Source organism: Rhododendron vialii, chromosome 10a (assembly GCF_030253575.1).
Source record: "Rhododendron vialii isolate Sample 1 chromosome 10a, ASM3025357v1".
NCBI classification, from domain to species: domain Eukaryota; kingdom Viridiplantae; phylum Streptophyta; class Magnoliopsida; order Ericales; family Ericaceae; genus Rhododendron; species Rhododendron vialii.
Window position 1 is genome coordinate 35,745,151 of NC_080566.1, and position 16,164 is coordinate 35,761,314.

The 16,164-nt window shown below is 36.1% G+C and overlaps 1 protein-coding gene across 1 annotated transcript; it reads left to right on the top strand.

Annotated features, from left to right (window-relative positions):
- The first annotated feature begins 14,082 nt into the window (after nucleotides 1-14,082).
- Nucleotides 14,083-15,097, top strand: LOC131302678 (uncharacterized). Its single transcript, XM_058329431.1, has 2 exons — nucleotides 14,083-14,140; nucleotides 14,671-15,097. The coding sequence occupies exons 1-2, from the start codon at nucleotides 14,131-14,133 to the stop codon at nucleotides 15,030-15,032; spliced, it is 372 nt and encodes a 123-aa protein (XP_058185414.1). The 5' UTR covers nucleotides 14,083-14,130; the 3' UTR covers nucleotides 15,033-15,097.
- Nucleotides 15,098-16,164: the final 1,067 nt, after the last annotated feature.

Below are 16,164 nucleotides of genomic sequence, written 5' to 3' on the forward strand. Positions count from 1 at the left end.
CTATTAGGATCGCATGAATAAACATGGCTATTATGAATAGACATCACTATTGAGATTAAATCAAGAGATGCGATCTTTGGCTAACAGTTATGATCTATGCCTATAAAAAGCAAATTAGAATCATTTTGATTGTTGTTTCTCTCTAGAATTATCCCCTACGATAATACTTATGAGGCTCGCAAAATTCAAAGGTATTCGGGTCTCTTTTTGTTTGTGCATAACGCAGTTAAGGAACAATTGGAGACTAGACTTCAATTTATCTTGGAAGCGACTTCGTTGTAACTCGGTGCACATCGAATTCTCTTGAATTGGTAGAAACAAATATCGTCTTAAGAACAGCGACATAGTACCGTGACTTGAAGCATCTCTGTTTATCCACTTTTATTAGCTACGTCGACTTTTGCACAACACCCACCCCATTTCCCATGGGTATCACTCACAAATATATCGTGTGAGTAAAATATAGTATTGAACAACTCTTGTTTTTATGTATACGAATCTAATCTTCTCCTAGAGAAGAATGGTACGCTTGTCCACGTTATTCATTGCCTATTTATTTGAACGCGTCAGCAGTAAACACAATTTCCGCTATTTTTGTTAAGAATTTTCATAATTATAATGAATACTTTTAACTTGTGACGGAAATTTTCACTCTTTACATTTGTGATATGAATTTACAATGTTATCTGCTTGGCAATTTTATAGTTCTAAATCAACGGGTTGTCCCAAGCGTAGGACGGAGACCGACGCAGCACAATATCCGGTAAGTCCGGAGTCAAATTCACAGAGACAGTGATGTGTGCTGACTAAAAACTCGGATTGTTACTGATTAAACTGGTTCTTAGGCAACCACCCTTTGACAATTGATTGAGATATTAATTAAAATCTAAGAAATTGATTGTACTTTTTAAATAATTAAATGAGGTACAGTTGTAGAGTTCATAGAACTCGCAACCAGTTCGGATTTACCTACTTCATTCAGTGTTCTTAAAAACATTTAACTTTAAATTCGAAAAGATACCCCACAAGATGCGAACCCTAATGGTCACCGTTTACCCATGCGCAGTGGAGAATGAGTTTTGAACCCCCATTCTCCCGTTCACATGGGCTCCGACAATGCCCGGATTCGTCTACGAGAAGTATTTTACTAATCTAAAATTGTCCTTTTCATTGTTTGAAAATAAGAGCAGTGCCCAGACTGATCACGGTGTGCTAATCATCCCGCGACCCTACCCATACGACTACTCACTCATTATTAAGCAAGAAACAAAAGAAACCCTAATTTGAAACATGTTTCTATTATGCGAGATAAAAAACAAATAAGAAATATAAACTATTCAAATATCAGTGAATAATTTTTATAGAGAACAAAAATTAAATTAAGTTACCAAAATGCGAGTAATTAAATAAAGCTTTTAATAAAATTTGAAAGGAAAAAGAAATTCAGAACAACACTCGGCTCAGCAGCCCCTGTCCTTTTCTTTTCCTTGCCATGGCAGGTGCCAGAACCACCTAAAGTCAATTGGGCAAAGTGTTTATATAGGAATTCAAAACTTTAATCGCACAAAGGCCCTTGAACTTTAGGAAATAATAAATGAACCACTCGATTTTGAATCATTTTGTATTTTAACTCTAAATTTCTTTAAAATCTTCTTTTTATCCAAAGTCTCGGACAACGGATTCGAACAACTTATAAACAACAAAAGAACAAAATAAAAATCAATTAACAAAAATAAATGACTAACAAATGTAGTTTGGAGGATTAAAATATGTATATTTTGGCACTTATCACACCCCCCCAACTTACACTTTGCTAGTCCCTAGCAAAGAAAAGAAAAATAAAATAAAATAAAGCAACTAACTAAGGGATAGATCTTTTAAACCTCCGGGTGGCCCCGGTAGGACGAGTGAAGTCTCGTGAGGGTTTTCAGCAGTAATCACCCACAAAACACCGCGGATCCTTTTAATTGAAACTCAAAAACTTGCAATGCGACTCATTGATACGCCAATGCCAAGAAGATAGCATATGCGAAAATAGTTCTAAAGGCTATCAAAACATAGAAATAAATCATGGCATCCAAGCTTAGAGTGTGTGAGTAAGGACCTTAACTACAAGTGAACCACAACAAAGTACTCTCTCCGGACCGAGTCTCGACTTCAATTCTCACCGTGTCATGCACTCAACAAAAGAAAACACTCGAAACATGGTGCATAATATGAACTCTCAAGTATGCGGTTAGAAGTTATATAAATGAAATCAAAACACTCGCGCACTATGACACGAAAAGAACGCTTTATATAGTGGTCACACAGTCTCAAGAACAAACTACAAAGTATTGGAACTCTATCTCATATCCTTCAATCCACTTCTCATCACTCCAAGGATCAAATAGGACTTTAATTTCAATTGTAATGTGGAGTAAGGAAACATATTTCCAGGTTAAAGTAAAACAACACGTGTCCGAGAATAAGCAAACAACTTAGGACTAGTTTAATAATGTGCACCTAATTTTTTTTCATTTTTCAACTTCACCTTATCTCTCCTTCTAACCTTCCAACATTTTTCAACCACAAAACACGATTCCTCCTCTTCATCTATATCAGTGCCCCTTTTATTCTTCTTTTTTCTTTTGTTTTTTTTTCTATTTTGTTTTCTTTTTTTTAAGGGCACCACCAATTCAAGCACAAAAGTTCACAGTTCATCCAAAAATTACACCTTCATACTTTTGCCTTTCTCCAAAACAATATGGAAGGTGGAGCTAACCAAGAAAATGCTAAATATTTAAAGTTCAAAGTGGCTCGCAAGGGATAAATGGAAAAATAAAGGAACGAACCGGCTCGAGTATCAAGAAAATGCCTATAATCCTCTCCCGGAGGGCATAACATCTATGTGACGAACCGAAACCCAAGGAATATTGTTATGCATTCAAGTTCCAACACTCAACAATCAAGAATAATGAGACCCCAACAAATAGACTATTTCCATGACAAACTAAGAGTTAAAGTGACACCACTCCAATAAAAGATAGGGCACAAAAGCTCACTCGGCATAAGTCTCCACTAATTTAGCCATCAAGATTGGTTAAAATCACGGCTCACAAGTGGTCAAGACCCAAATAAACGTGACGTGTAATAGTACTATACAAGAGTGCCATGATCAACTTCTTAAGACAAACTAGCAAGTAAAACTACTAAGCCAAAAACAGATATCACTATGGTAGGCAACACACCTCAACTCAATTATCCAACAAGTAATCACAACAAGTGCCAAATCGCATACAAAAAGGGTCCCACTTTGTTTTAGATTTTTCAAAATTTTCAATTTTTTGGATTTTTCTAAGTGTGAAAAACTTACCAAAGTAATTCATCCCTCCAACTTGAACCATTCGATGTCCTCATTGAATGCCAAAGAGTAAAAATATAGGACATAAAAGAAAAAGAAGGAAAAAGGCATTACTTCGGAACGGAAAACTACGCAAGAAATAACATAGTGGGAAGAAGACCCCCAACTTGAACGAAGCATTCTGCAATGTTAGTCCTCACAAAAAAAAAGATAAAATAAAATAAAAGTAGCTAACTTAAGAAAGAGAGGGAAAAAAAAATTATACAAAAAATTAATGACATTCACTCCCATCACGTGAAATCCAACCATTCATCACACGACGAAAAGCAATCAAAAGTGCTTGACAATTTCCTAGTCCTAAATCAACGGGTTGCCCCAAGAGTAGAGTGGAGACCGACGCAGCACAATATCCGGTAAGTCCGGAGTCGAATACACATAGACAGTGATATGTGCTGACTAAAAATTCGGATTGTTACTGATTAAACTAGCTCTTAGGTAACCACCCTTTGACAATTGATTGGGATATTAATTAAAATCTAAGAAATTGGTTGTACTTTTTAAATAATTAAAGGAGGTACAGTCGTAGGGTTCATAGCACTCGCAACCAGTCCGGATTTATATACTTCATTCAGTGTTCTTAAAAACATTTTACTTTAGATTGGAAAAAATACCCTGCAAGATGCGAACCCTAATGGTCGCTGTTTACCCATGTGCAGCGAAGAATGAGTTTTGGACCCCCATTCTCCCGTTCACATGAGCTCCAACAATTCCCGGATCCGTCTACGGAAAGTATTTTACTAATCTAAAATTGTCCTTTTCATTGTTTGAAAATAAGAGCAGTGCCCAGACTGACCACAGTGTGCTAATCACCCTGCGACCCTACCTATACGACTACTCACTCATTATTAAGCAAGAAACAAAAGAAACCCTAATTTGAAACATGATTCTATTATGCGAGATAAAAAACAAATAAGAAATATAAACTATTCAAATACCAGTGAATAATTTTTATAAAGAACAAAAATTAAATTGAGTTATCGGAATGCGAGTAATTAAACAAAACTTCTAATAAAATTTGAAAGGAGAAAAAAAATTCTGAACAAAACTCGGCTCGGCGGCCCCGTCCTTTTCTTTTTCTTTTCCCGGCCGGTGCCAGAACCACATAAAGTCAATTGGGTAAAGTGTTTATATAGGAATTGAAAATTTTAATCACACAAAGGCCCTTGAACTTCAGGAAATAATGAATGAATCACTTGATTTCGGATCAATTTGCATTTTAACCCCAAATTTTTTTAAAATCTTCTTTTTATCCAAAGTCTCGGACAACGGGCTCGAACAACCTATAAACAACAAAAGAACAAAATAAAAATCAATTAACAAAAATAAATAACGAACAAATGTAGTTTGAATGGTCAAAATATATATATTTTGGCACTTATCATTGTCCTCCAAAGATGTGAAAAAATATACAAAATGACAAGTTAATTTTCCAAATTTACGTCACAAGATGAAAAAAAAGGAGTGAAAATCAATTACGTTCATAATTATCTTTTCTTTTCTTATCATTTTTTAAGTACCAAAACTCAACTGGCCCAAAAGACTGAATTGGAGCCCACGTTCAAAAATACGTAATTAACACGAGTTTTGCTATTCGTAAGGAAGATTTGCAGGGAACCACACAAGGAAAAATGTGTTTGGGCCTATTTTGGATTTCACAAAAATCTAAAAAAATATCCATAAATTTTTGAATATTATTTTATGGGACCCTATAAAACATCAGTTCTAACGGATATCGGTAAGTATTACTTTTGGATTCGTAAAGGCGTTTTAGATTTTTATGAGACTTAAAATAGGCTCAAACGCATTTTTCCTTGCGTGGTTCCCTGAAAATCTTTCTTGCGATTAGAATTCGGGAAAATGACGGCCCAGGATGTGTTTTGATAATTAATACTTACCAAGGACATGTTGAGAACAATTGTTAATACTGAAAATGTCCTTGACGGGTATCAATTATCAAAACACATCATTGGCCGTCATTTTCCCTTAGAATTTCCGATAAACACACGCAGAACCCAGGCTTGAACATTATGGGCCGGCCTTTTTAAATCGGCCATTGAAAAACCAAATGTTTGGATCGATTGAACGTAAATCTCATTACCAAAATTAAAATGTCTTACCATAATTGAACAAGCCATTGTCAATTTGCCATGACCATTGCAAACCCTACTTGAAAACATTTCATTTTTCCCAATTTTTTGGAAAAAGGGCAGAAATATTTATAAGAAAATCTACAAAGGGCATTGGACATGACAGTCAACACTCTTCTCAGCATGATTTCATTCCCTCACTAGTAGTAACAAGTGTTCTATCCGTGCAGTGCATGTGCTATGCATGGAGAGAAAGGAAAAAAAAAATCCTATTATGCTTAATATTATTTATAGATATGGGCAAAGTTATTTAAACAATAAAATTCACACAATTCATTCGATGGCATCGGTTTCGTCTTAAAAGCCTCATTTATACATTTTTATGTATAGGGTAATATTAAGTTGTGCTTATTTAGAAAAATATACAGGGATCGCATCATATAAAGTAAGAGATGCTTGCCTTATACACCGTGATGGAATTTCAGTAACTATATACAAACAAGAATATGAATTGAATAAGTTTGTTATGCTGATTGTGTGAATGAACCAATTTGGTTATTAGTTGGGTTGCACTAGCTCCTCCTTCTCTCTACTTTCTCTCTCTAAAAAAACCAAGGCCTCAGTTTTCAGATCTGGGAGGCGGGGCCGGCGCCCCCCCCCCCCCCCCCCCCCCCCCCCCCCCCCCCCCCCCCCCCCCCTCCAGTCTTCTTGACCCTCCGGTGCATCTCTGATCTCTCCGGTCTGGTTTGGTGAGCGTTGGTGTTTCAAGGCGACGAAGCTCCGGATGATCGGACCTTCGGCCGGTGTTCTGTGGGCTTGACTCGACCGGGCCCTGCCTTGTCCTCTCAGATCCGGCGGTTAGTGGCCGGCGGCGAGGTAATAATGGTGTGACGGAGTTGAGATTTTTTTTTTTTCCTTCTTTTTTTTTCTTTTTCTCCGTTCTTCGGCTGGTCTCCCCAGTTTGGAGTTTGTACCGGTCTGATTTTTCAGATCCGGTGTGGATGGGATGGTGGGCGAAATAATCCGGTGCCCCGTGAGGTTGTCCGACGATGGTGGTTTTTTGGTCGTCTTGCTCTGTTGGCAGTTTTTCGGAGTTAAGATTGAGTTGTTGAAATGGGATCCCCTGTTTTTCTTGCTTATTCAGTGATTAGGTTTCGTTCCTGTAGGTGCTTACTCTCTATTACAGTGAACGGCTCTATTGGTTGAACTTCGTGTGTCGACTCTGCTTTGCAGTATGTGCTTATTTCTCGGTGGTAGAGTTTAAGTTCCTACCTCTTGTTATTGTTTAGCCTGTATCTCTGTAATTTCGGTGGATTCCTGTATTTGCCCAGTGGGCACTTTTAATGAAATGAGATTGACTGACTTTCAAAAAAAAATATATATATATATGTAGTAGATGAAATTTTAGTCAGATAAACGACAAATATTCAAATTTTGTGTACTTAATTTTTTAGGTAAATTATTTAGAATTATTAACTTCATTACCAAATTTGTACATTCGAGTCGTATATTTTACCCAATTAGGATTTAGTGGAAGGATATCGGGAGGGCTCCCTTTAGGTTTTGGTACTATATAAAGGGGTCTCGACTCTCTTCTCTACCAGTGCATTACCAAAAACAAGAAGAAAGATTGATAATGGCCTGAAATAAATTCCAGTTCATGTCTTTCTTTCTTTTTCTCTTATTGGCTTATCTCTATTTCTTTGAAAATTCTCATAATACTAGTATTTTTTATCACAAGATCAAATTTGATCGGCGGAAGTTAGTATTGGAAGAATAGTTAGATTAATACTTTGGAAGAAGAGTCAAACTCCTGATCTCCTTAGTAGCTAGTGATCCATACACTTCAAAGTCATCAGTGCAACCATTGTTGAAGCCCTTGGAGGTGACCTAAGAAGGTCCATGTTAATTTAGATTTATTTGGATTAGTTGCATATTAGCATAAATATAAATCTTATATTTCTAAAATATTTTTATGACAGGAATATTGTTTCACTCGTTGAGTTTACTTCACCCATATGTTTGTCAAAATGTCTCTCTTTTCAAAATTTAGAATCTAATTTAAATATATTAGACAATGAAGGAAGATTATGGCTTTGCCTTTGCATGTATACGAGACAGGTCATTCTCTCACAATATATCACCTTTACGAGACAGGTCATTCTCTTATAATATATCACCTTTAATTCAAAAAATAAGTACTTACTGAAAAATAAGTACTTTATTTCTCCCGGTGAAACGAGGGTAGAGAAGCAAAAAGTTCAAGAACATGTGCGACGAGCTCTACAAAGAATCAGCAGAACTATCCATGGAATATTGCAAATACAAGGTGGGCATTTTCATGGCCCCCAAGGAGTGAATTGAAAAATCAACAATGTACGTGCACTTTCGATTGCCCTTCTATGGAGTCAGATCATGGAGAAGATGGAGGCAAAAGGCATAGAATAGGAGGAAGCTAGAAGATCAGCTTAGGCTGAACATGAAGAGAAAGGGCCTAGCTGAAAAGTTTCTTGTTTTAATAGTACTGGTTGGTTGTGTTAGGAAAGATAATGTTAATTAACATGAGGAAAAATGATACTAGTATTGTGTAATTTGATGCATGAATTAATTCAAGATCATGCTCCATCTATGAAAATTAGTATAATTTTTTGTTTTGGAAGATTCTCATTCACCCATCTTCACTACAACCTCCGTCCTTTGGGGGCTTGTTTTTTGTCGATCCGGAGTAGTTTTGAAAAAAAAAAAATTAAGAAATATGGAATTGTGAATAAAAATATAAGAAATATATATGTGGTACATGTCCACAGGAAAATTATTTTTTTTTGGGAAACATGTGAGAAATCTATTGATGAATAGGTTGATTACAACCTGTCGTGTTGAACTAATACAACTGATACAAAGACCTATTACACACATAGAGACAAATAACACATCCAATCAAATAAAGGATTCGAGTCTAACGATAAATTGATTAGACGGTCAGGAAAATTAGTTGGACTACATGAACCAGAGGTCAGCTTAGTTTATGAATCAACCCAAATGAGTCCTGCTATTTCACTATCCCATCAAACAAACCCGAATTCGCCCAAAAGTCTATATCTGATTAACACTAATTAAATAGAAAATTAGAGGCCGCCCCCGTTTTTTAGCCTCGGTTTGAAATCAACCCTGAAATATTTTTCCGAACCTAGATAGGCTCGGGTATATTGGTTCATGACTTTTGTGCCCCTCACCCTCACACTCTCGCTTTCTCTCTCAAACTACACCCACCAGCCACGAAGCCTCCAATGGCGAGTTGGACGACGACGAGTTGGACGAGGATCATGAAGAAGCATGACCAGTGGTTAGTGACGAAGAATACTTCCACCACCGCCGCCTTCGCCGTCGTGCCACCCGGCTTCCACCACCTCTTCACCACCAGCTACCAACACCTTCGATCACTGCCACCACCGGCGACGCTGCTGCGGACGATGATGATGTTGACGCCGTCCTCATTGATCTGCATTCTCCACTAATTTTCGTCGTGGTGACGGCAGCGGCGGCGATGCTCTCTTCCCGGCATCGAAGAGCACTGTATCGGCAAAATCGGTTTTATCGTGTATCATCTCCACCGCTACATCATGTTCTGAATTTGTCTCTTCAAGCTCTTGACGCCAAATGCCCTTGCCGCTGCCAGCTGCCCATCAACTGGAGCTACATCACCTACAAAGAACCAACAAACCGTCAAAGACTAGTCAGAGTTCCAAATTCAAATTGCTTACACCAAAGGTAATTAATTTGCAGAGGATTTAGACAATTATGAGAAGTGGAAATCAGGATTTGTTCCTATGAGAATTGTGAATATGTACAGGAGGTGGAAATGGTGGGTGCCTCTTTATCAAAGGTAATTAAATTGCTTACACCAAAGGTAATTAAATTGCATTTCAAACTAAATAGGAGAGAGAGTCCTAATCGGTGGGTGCCTCTTTATTCGTTCCTATTTGAGTGAATATGTACAGGAGGTGGAAATGGTGGAATCTAAAAAGAAGTAGTTGTGTGCATGTGTAAATTGTTGGAAGATTTTTGGAAAAATTTCTGACATGGTTGAAAGTTTTAGAAATTTTTTGTGCGTGTTCATTTTGTATGAGAACTACGCATTTTTTTTATGAGAATTGTGTATTGTTTATGAGAACTGTCTATAACAATTGCGTATTTTCTATGAGAACTGTATGTTTTTCTATGAAAACTGTCTATGAGAATTGTGTATTTTTTTATGAGAATTGTATATTTTTTTTTATGAGAACTGTGTATTTTTATGAGGATTGTGTATTTTTTATGAGAACTGTGTATTGTCCATGAGAACTGTCTATGAGAACTGTGTATTTTAGTGTGTGGTAAAACTATGTAAACTGATTTTCTATGAAAACTGTGAATTTTTTATGAGAATTGTCTATGACAATTGTGTATTGTTCTCATAGAACTAACTAGGGCTGTTACGAACCCGACCGGACCGAAAAAGACCGAAAAAACCGACCGATCGGTTCGGTCTTCGGTCGGTCCAAGGGAGTTTTTTTTCGGTTCGGGGTGGACCGAACCGAACCGAACCTAGGTCGGTTCGGTCTCGGTTTTCTGGAAATCTATACCGACCGAACCGAACCGAACCGAATGCGGACCGAACCGACCGAGGACCGAACCGACCGAACCGACCGAACTATATATTTTATATATTTATATAAATTATTTTAATTTTCTGGCTCTTATTGTTTTAAATTGTTAACTTCCAACAAAATTTTGAATGGTTAACTTTTGGCTCTTACTTTTTTTTTTTGGAATTTCATTGCTTGATTTATTTACTTTGTTACTCTCATTGGTCAGATCAAGTATAGTTTTTAGGACTTGACTTGAAAGAGGGGGCCTAGGGGTGATATTACTTACCAATCCAATTTCTTCTGCCTGGATTGGGAATGCTGTTCCACACATTGGCTCAATTTTACACCTTAAATAACCGTGGCTTTTTCTTTTCCTTTTGAATAAAGCGGAGTTGGGCGAAGATGGGGACGTTTTTGCAAAATTTTCCAATCGATTGCTCTCTCTGTTCTAAATTACTTTAACTCCTCCAAGTTATATATAGTAGTGTAGAAGATATTTCCAATCGATTGGAAAAAAAAAAAAAGAAGGTGAAAGAGTACTTGTGAAAGTTGTAATTGTTTGAGCATACTTGTTGACCACTTAAATAGGAACTTGCACAGGTATTAAATAGGTTATGCACTATTGAACTAGGAGAAAATTTTGTTTCTAGTTAGATGACCCTTTTACTCTTCTATGCTTTCTTTTCAAGTTTCAAGTGCCTTTTATTTTCCTAGGTCTTTCAATTCCAACGAGTTAAGCAAAAAAAAAAAAAAAATCTCCCATGGCTACTCCATACGATACCAGTAAGCTTTCTGAAGGTTGGAAAAACAAATGGATGTTAGTATTGTAGCACTTCTTTTTATACTCTCCCTGTTGTTGTATGTTAATTTTTTTTTCAATTGATGTTTGAAAAAAAAGAAAGAAGGTACAAACCGTACAATGGCCCAAATATGGGTGAAAAAATGGCCCAAACATGGGTGATTGACTTAAGGTTGAAAATTGCCCAAATATGGGTGAGAAACATGTGAAAATGGCCCAAATATGGGTGAAAAAATGGCCCAAATATAGCCCGTAGTCTATTGTTAGTATTTAGAATGGCCCAACTAAGGCCCATTTCGGGCGGACCGAACGCCCCGAACGCCCCGACCGAACCGAACCCACCCCGAACCGAACCGAACCGAAATTAATACCGGTCGGGATCGGTCTCCGGACTATGTACCCCGAACCCGATCGGGGTGCGGCAAATCCACCCCGAACCGAACCGAACCGACCGAATAACACCCCTAGAACTAACTATGAGAATTGACAGTTCACATAAGCAGTTCTCGTAATTCAGTTCATATAGCCAGTTCTTTATGAGAACTAAGCAGTTCTTATAGAACTGCCTATGAGACTTGGCAGTTCTCATAGCCAGTTCACATAGCCAAGGATATTTTTGTTACCGTGTATTTTCTATGAGAACTATATATTTTTTGTGAGAACTGTGTATTTTAGTGTGTGGTAAAACTATGTGAATTGTGTATTTTTCAGTTCACATAGTCCAATTCTTATAATTAGTTCAGAAAGCTAGTTTTCTATGAGAACAGTCACTTCTCATAGCCAATTCTTATAGAATTGACTATGAAAATTGGCAGTTCTCATAGAACTGACTATGGAAATTGGCAGTTCACATAGTCAGTTCTCATAACTCAGTTCACATAGTCAATTCTCTATAAGAACTAAGCAGTTCTCATAGAACTGACTATGAGACTTGACAGTTCTCATAGCTAGTTCACATAACCAAAGGTATTTTTGTTCGAAATAATATGATTCAAGAATTGATTCTAAAAATATAGCTCTCATAGCCTCAGTTCTCATAGCCATAGTTCAGGGGTATTTTTATTCATTTGTGTATTTTCTATGAGAATTGTATTTTTCTTATGAGAACTATGTATTTTCTATGAGATTTGTGTATTTGTTCATAAGAATTGTTTATAAGAATTATGAATTTTTCTTAAGAACTGTGTATTTTCTATGAGAACTGTGTATTTTCTGTGAGATATGTCTATGAGAATTGTGTATTTTCTATGAGAACAATGTATTTTTTTTATAAAAACTGTGTATTTTTCTAAGAGAACTATGTATTTTTTATGAGAATTGTGTATTGTCCATGACAACTATATATGAGAACTGTGTATTTTCTATGAGAATTGAGTATTGTCCATGAGGACTGTGTATTTCTATGACAACTACGTATTTTCTATGAGAACTGTGTATTTTAGTGTGTGTTGAGACTATTTGAACTGTGTACTTTTTAGTTCACATAGTCATTTCAAATAATTCTCATAGAATTGACTATGAGAATTGACAGTTCTCATAGCTAGTTCACATAACTAAGAGTATATTTGTCCGAAACAGTTCTCATAAAGACAGTTCTCATAGAAATAGTTCTTATGGACAATTCTTATAGAAACAGTTCTCATAGAATTTTTTCATAGCAAATGGTATTTTTTTAATCTTTCATAATTTCATATTCAATATGGATTTTGTTTAGTAGATATCGTCGAGTAGATTCCAAAAATATAATTTTTTTTACAAATGAATATCTACAACAAAATATTTGACTTTTTGAAATTTAAACAATTTTTAATGGTGCACTAGTGCTCATAGAGCATTGGATAATTTTTCTATACTAGATGTTATCTAGTTCCGTATGCTGATGCGCATGGAAGGGCATGGTTGGAATAAAAAATACAAAAAATTGTACAGGACTAAAATAAGACCGAACCTAATTTTTTGGGCCGGCCTAAAAATTCCCCATTAGAAGCCAGCTGGCCTTAACCAATATGGGCCGGCCTTTTCCCATTGTAAAACCGATATTTATTGAACTTAAATCTCATTTCCAAAATTAAACGGTCTTACCATAATTGTCCATGCATGCCTTTTCAAACCCTACTTGAAATCATTTTATTTTCCCAATTTGTGGCAATATCCATACAATAATTGAACATGTCATTGAAATATTGAATACACTTCCGGAAAATAATTACGTCTTCCCATATCTTTAACAATAAGTCTAGGTACGCTACATTTAACCACTACATCATCCACTACATGTTTTGTAGGGCCCCATAAAGTATTATTCTAAAATTTATGGATATTTTTCTGTATTTTTTTGGAAGCCGGGGTGAGCCGTATAAAAAATGTAGTGGATGGTGTAGTAAATGGATGATAGTGTATGTAGCATCTCTCTATATTTAATTGGCAATAGGATAGAACTATTTCAATTCAATATGGTATCAACTAAATTGTGTTAGAATAATTAAGTATTCCCCTGTCAACCCTAGTACTTGAATTTATTTCACTTTTCACATTCGAAATTGTGTATGCGGTTTTGAATCCTACTCGAAATCCGTATATTTTTCTCGTTTTCGGGAGAAAAATAAAATTCACACAATTCATTATGTGCCATTAGTTACTTCTTAATAGTCCCTTTTGTCAATCTTCAGGTATGAAATCCATGCCAAGTTGTGCTTATTTGGAAAAATGCACATGTTTACTAGGTGCATCACATAAAGTAACAGACACACGTTTTATGTACCGTGATGATCGATTCCCCTCCTATCAAAGCAAATAGTTGCATAAAAGTCTTGTACACTACATATGGTATAAGCCTTTTGTGCACTAGAATTTTGGCACTAACAAAAATAGTTTTGGCATTATCATTTTCCCAAATATTTTGTGATTTTTTTGAATGTGTGAACAAGTTTAGTAAAATCCATTTTAGCCATGCAAATGATTCCCCTCCTATCAAAGCAAATAGTCTCATTTTGCGTACATATTAGGAAACATACTTTAGAACTTTGAATTTCGTACATTACCAAATTTGAGCAATCTAGGTGTATATTTAATCTAATAATCAAGATAAAGATTACATAAATCTTAGGACTACCTTTAGGATTTGGTACTATATAAAGGGAGTCATTTCTCTTCTTCAATACCACTCCACCGCTAATTCTGAAAGTGCATTATCAAAAAAAAAAAACATTGATAATGGCCGAAGGTAAATTCTGGTTCATGTCTATCTTCTATGTTTTTTCTTTCATCCCCGCATCTCTATTTCTTTCGAGAATTCACATAAATTTATTTTATTACAATGAGTCAAATATAATGTGAATGTGCATAGGTAGTAAGATACGATGCAAAGTCATCAACCATCAGGCGACAATTTTTGAGGCCCTTGAGGCCAGTTGCATGAGGGGTGACTTAAGAAGGTCCAAGTTATTAGATATGTTCGTATTAATCGGATTTTTGACAAAAGTACGATTTTTACACCATAAAAAAGAAGTATGTACTTTAATTTGTGAACTTAACACTTTCTGAGTTTACCTCACCCATATGTTTGTCGACGAATCTTGTGATCAAATTTAAATAATTAGGCGATGATTCCGTATGTGTTCTGATATGGTTTCGCCCCCATTAATTGGACGAAGATTTTGCCTACACAGAATTTTAGTTTATTTGTACATGGAATTTTAGTTTATTTGTCTATTCTTCAACCTTGCTATGTGTATCTGGTGCTCCCATTGACAGAGAAGGTAAAGTATGGAAGCAGAAAGTTTAAGAAGATGCTCAATGAGCTCTACAAAGAAGCAGCGGAATTGTCCATCGACCACAATTGCAAGGTGGGAATTTTCGTGGCCCCAAAGAAAATAGACGAAAAATCAACAATGTATGCTTTCGGCTCCCCCTCTGTGGAGTCCGTCGTGGAGGAGTTGAAGGTGAAGGCGAAAGAAGAGAAAAAGAAAAAGAAGAAGTTTATGGCCAAAATCAAAAGAAAGGCCAAATTGAATATTTTAGAGGGCAATTGTGCTACTCCTGTTTGTGGTTGTAAACTTGGTGGGGCGGGTGTTACGGAGGAGGAAGATGCTAATGTTAAGCGTGAGGGAAACTAAAATGGGGTGTAATCTTATCCATGAATTAATAAGGACATTGGCACAATAAAGTTACTATTGTTGAACATGCCATTGAATACAGTTCCAAAACACAAATACATTTTGCTATGTTTGGCAACACTATCGAAACTATTTCAATTCAATATGGCATCGGTTAAACTGATCAGTTAGCATAATTATGCGTTCCCTTACCAACCCTACTTGAAGTTATTTCACTTTTCCCATTTTTGACGATAGAATACAAACTTATTCAAAATTGTGTATGCGCGGCTGCGAATGCTTCTCAAAATCGGTTAATTTTCCTCATTTTCATAAATATAAAATAAAACTCACTCAATTCATTAGGTGGCATCAGTTGTATTAATAGTCCAATCTGTCAATCTAAGGATATGAAATCCACGCTGAGTGGTACTTAATCGGAAAAATTGTTTACTAGGTGCATCACATAAAGTAATAGACGTGCGGCATATATACTGTGACGGAATTTCAATAACAAGCAACGAATATTTTTCTTTTTTTGTTGAGTACGCAAACGAGTTTAGTAAAATCCATTTTAGCCATGGTAATGATCCCCTCCTATCAAAGCAAATTAATAGTCTCATTTTGTGTACATACTACAATGCGCCTATTACACTTCTTTTCAATATACATTCACATACTCTTATTCATTTTCACACATTTTCCCAATTTCAATCAATTTCAATAAAAGTCTAATTGGCTGTTTTTAGCGTTTTCTCTTAGGAAAGGTATGGATGGGTTTGGTTGGAGGAATAATTTTTTTCTTTACTCAAGAAAAATGCTCATGGCATATGCTAAAAGTTATAGACCGACTGACTTGGTTTTAAAGCTTACTTTATTATGGGAGATATACACGTGGGGAGGCCACTCTGGATATATACATCACAGCGAAATGAATTTCAGGGCCCACTTCAGGCTATGATGCCTCAGTCCGGTTTTGAGACATTCATGCCCCATTTTTCTTCAACCGTTAAATTACAGATTTTGGCCATACATTGTGGTAAGTATGGTTACACACTGTGATAAGTGTAAGTATAGATTGTGGTCATATATGATAAGTATTGTCATACATTGCAGTAAGTGTGGCCTAAGAAAAAATCATAAAAAAAACTTT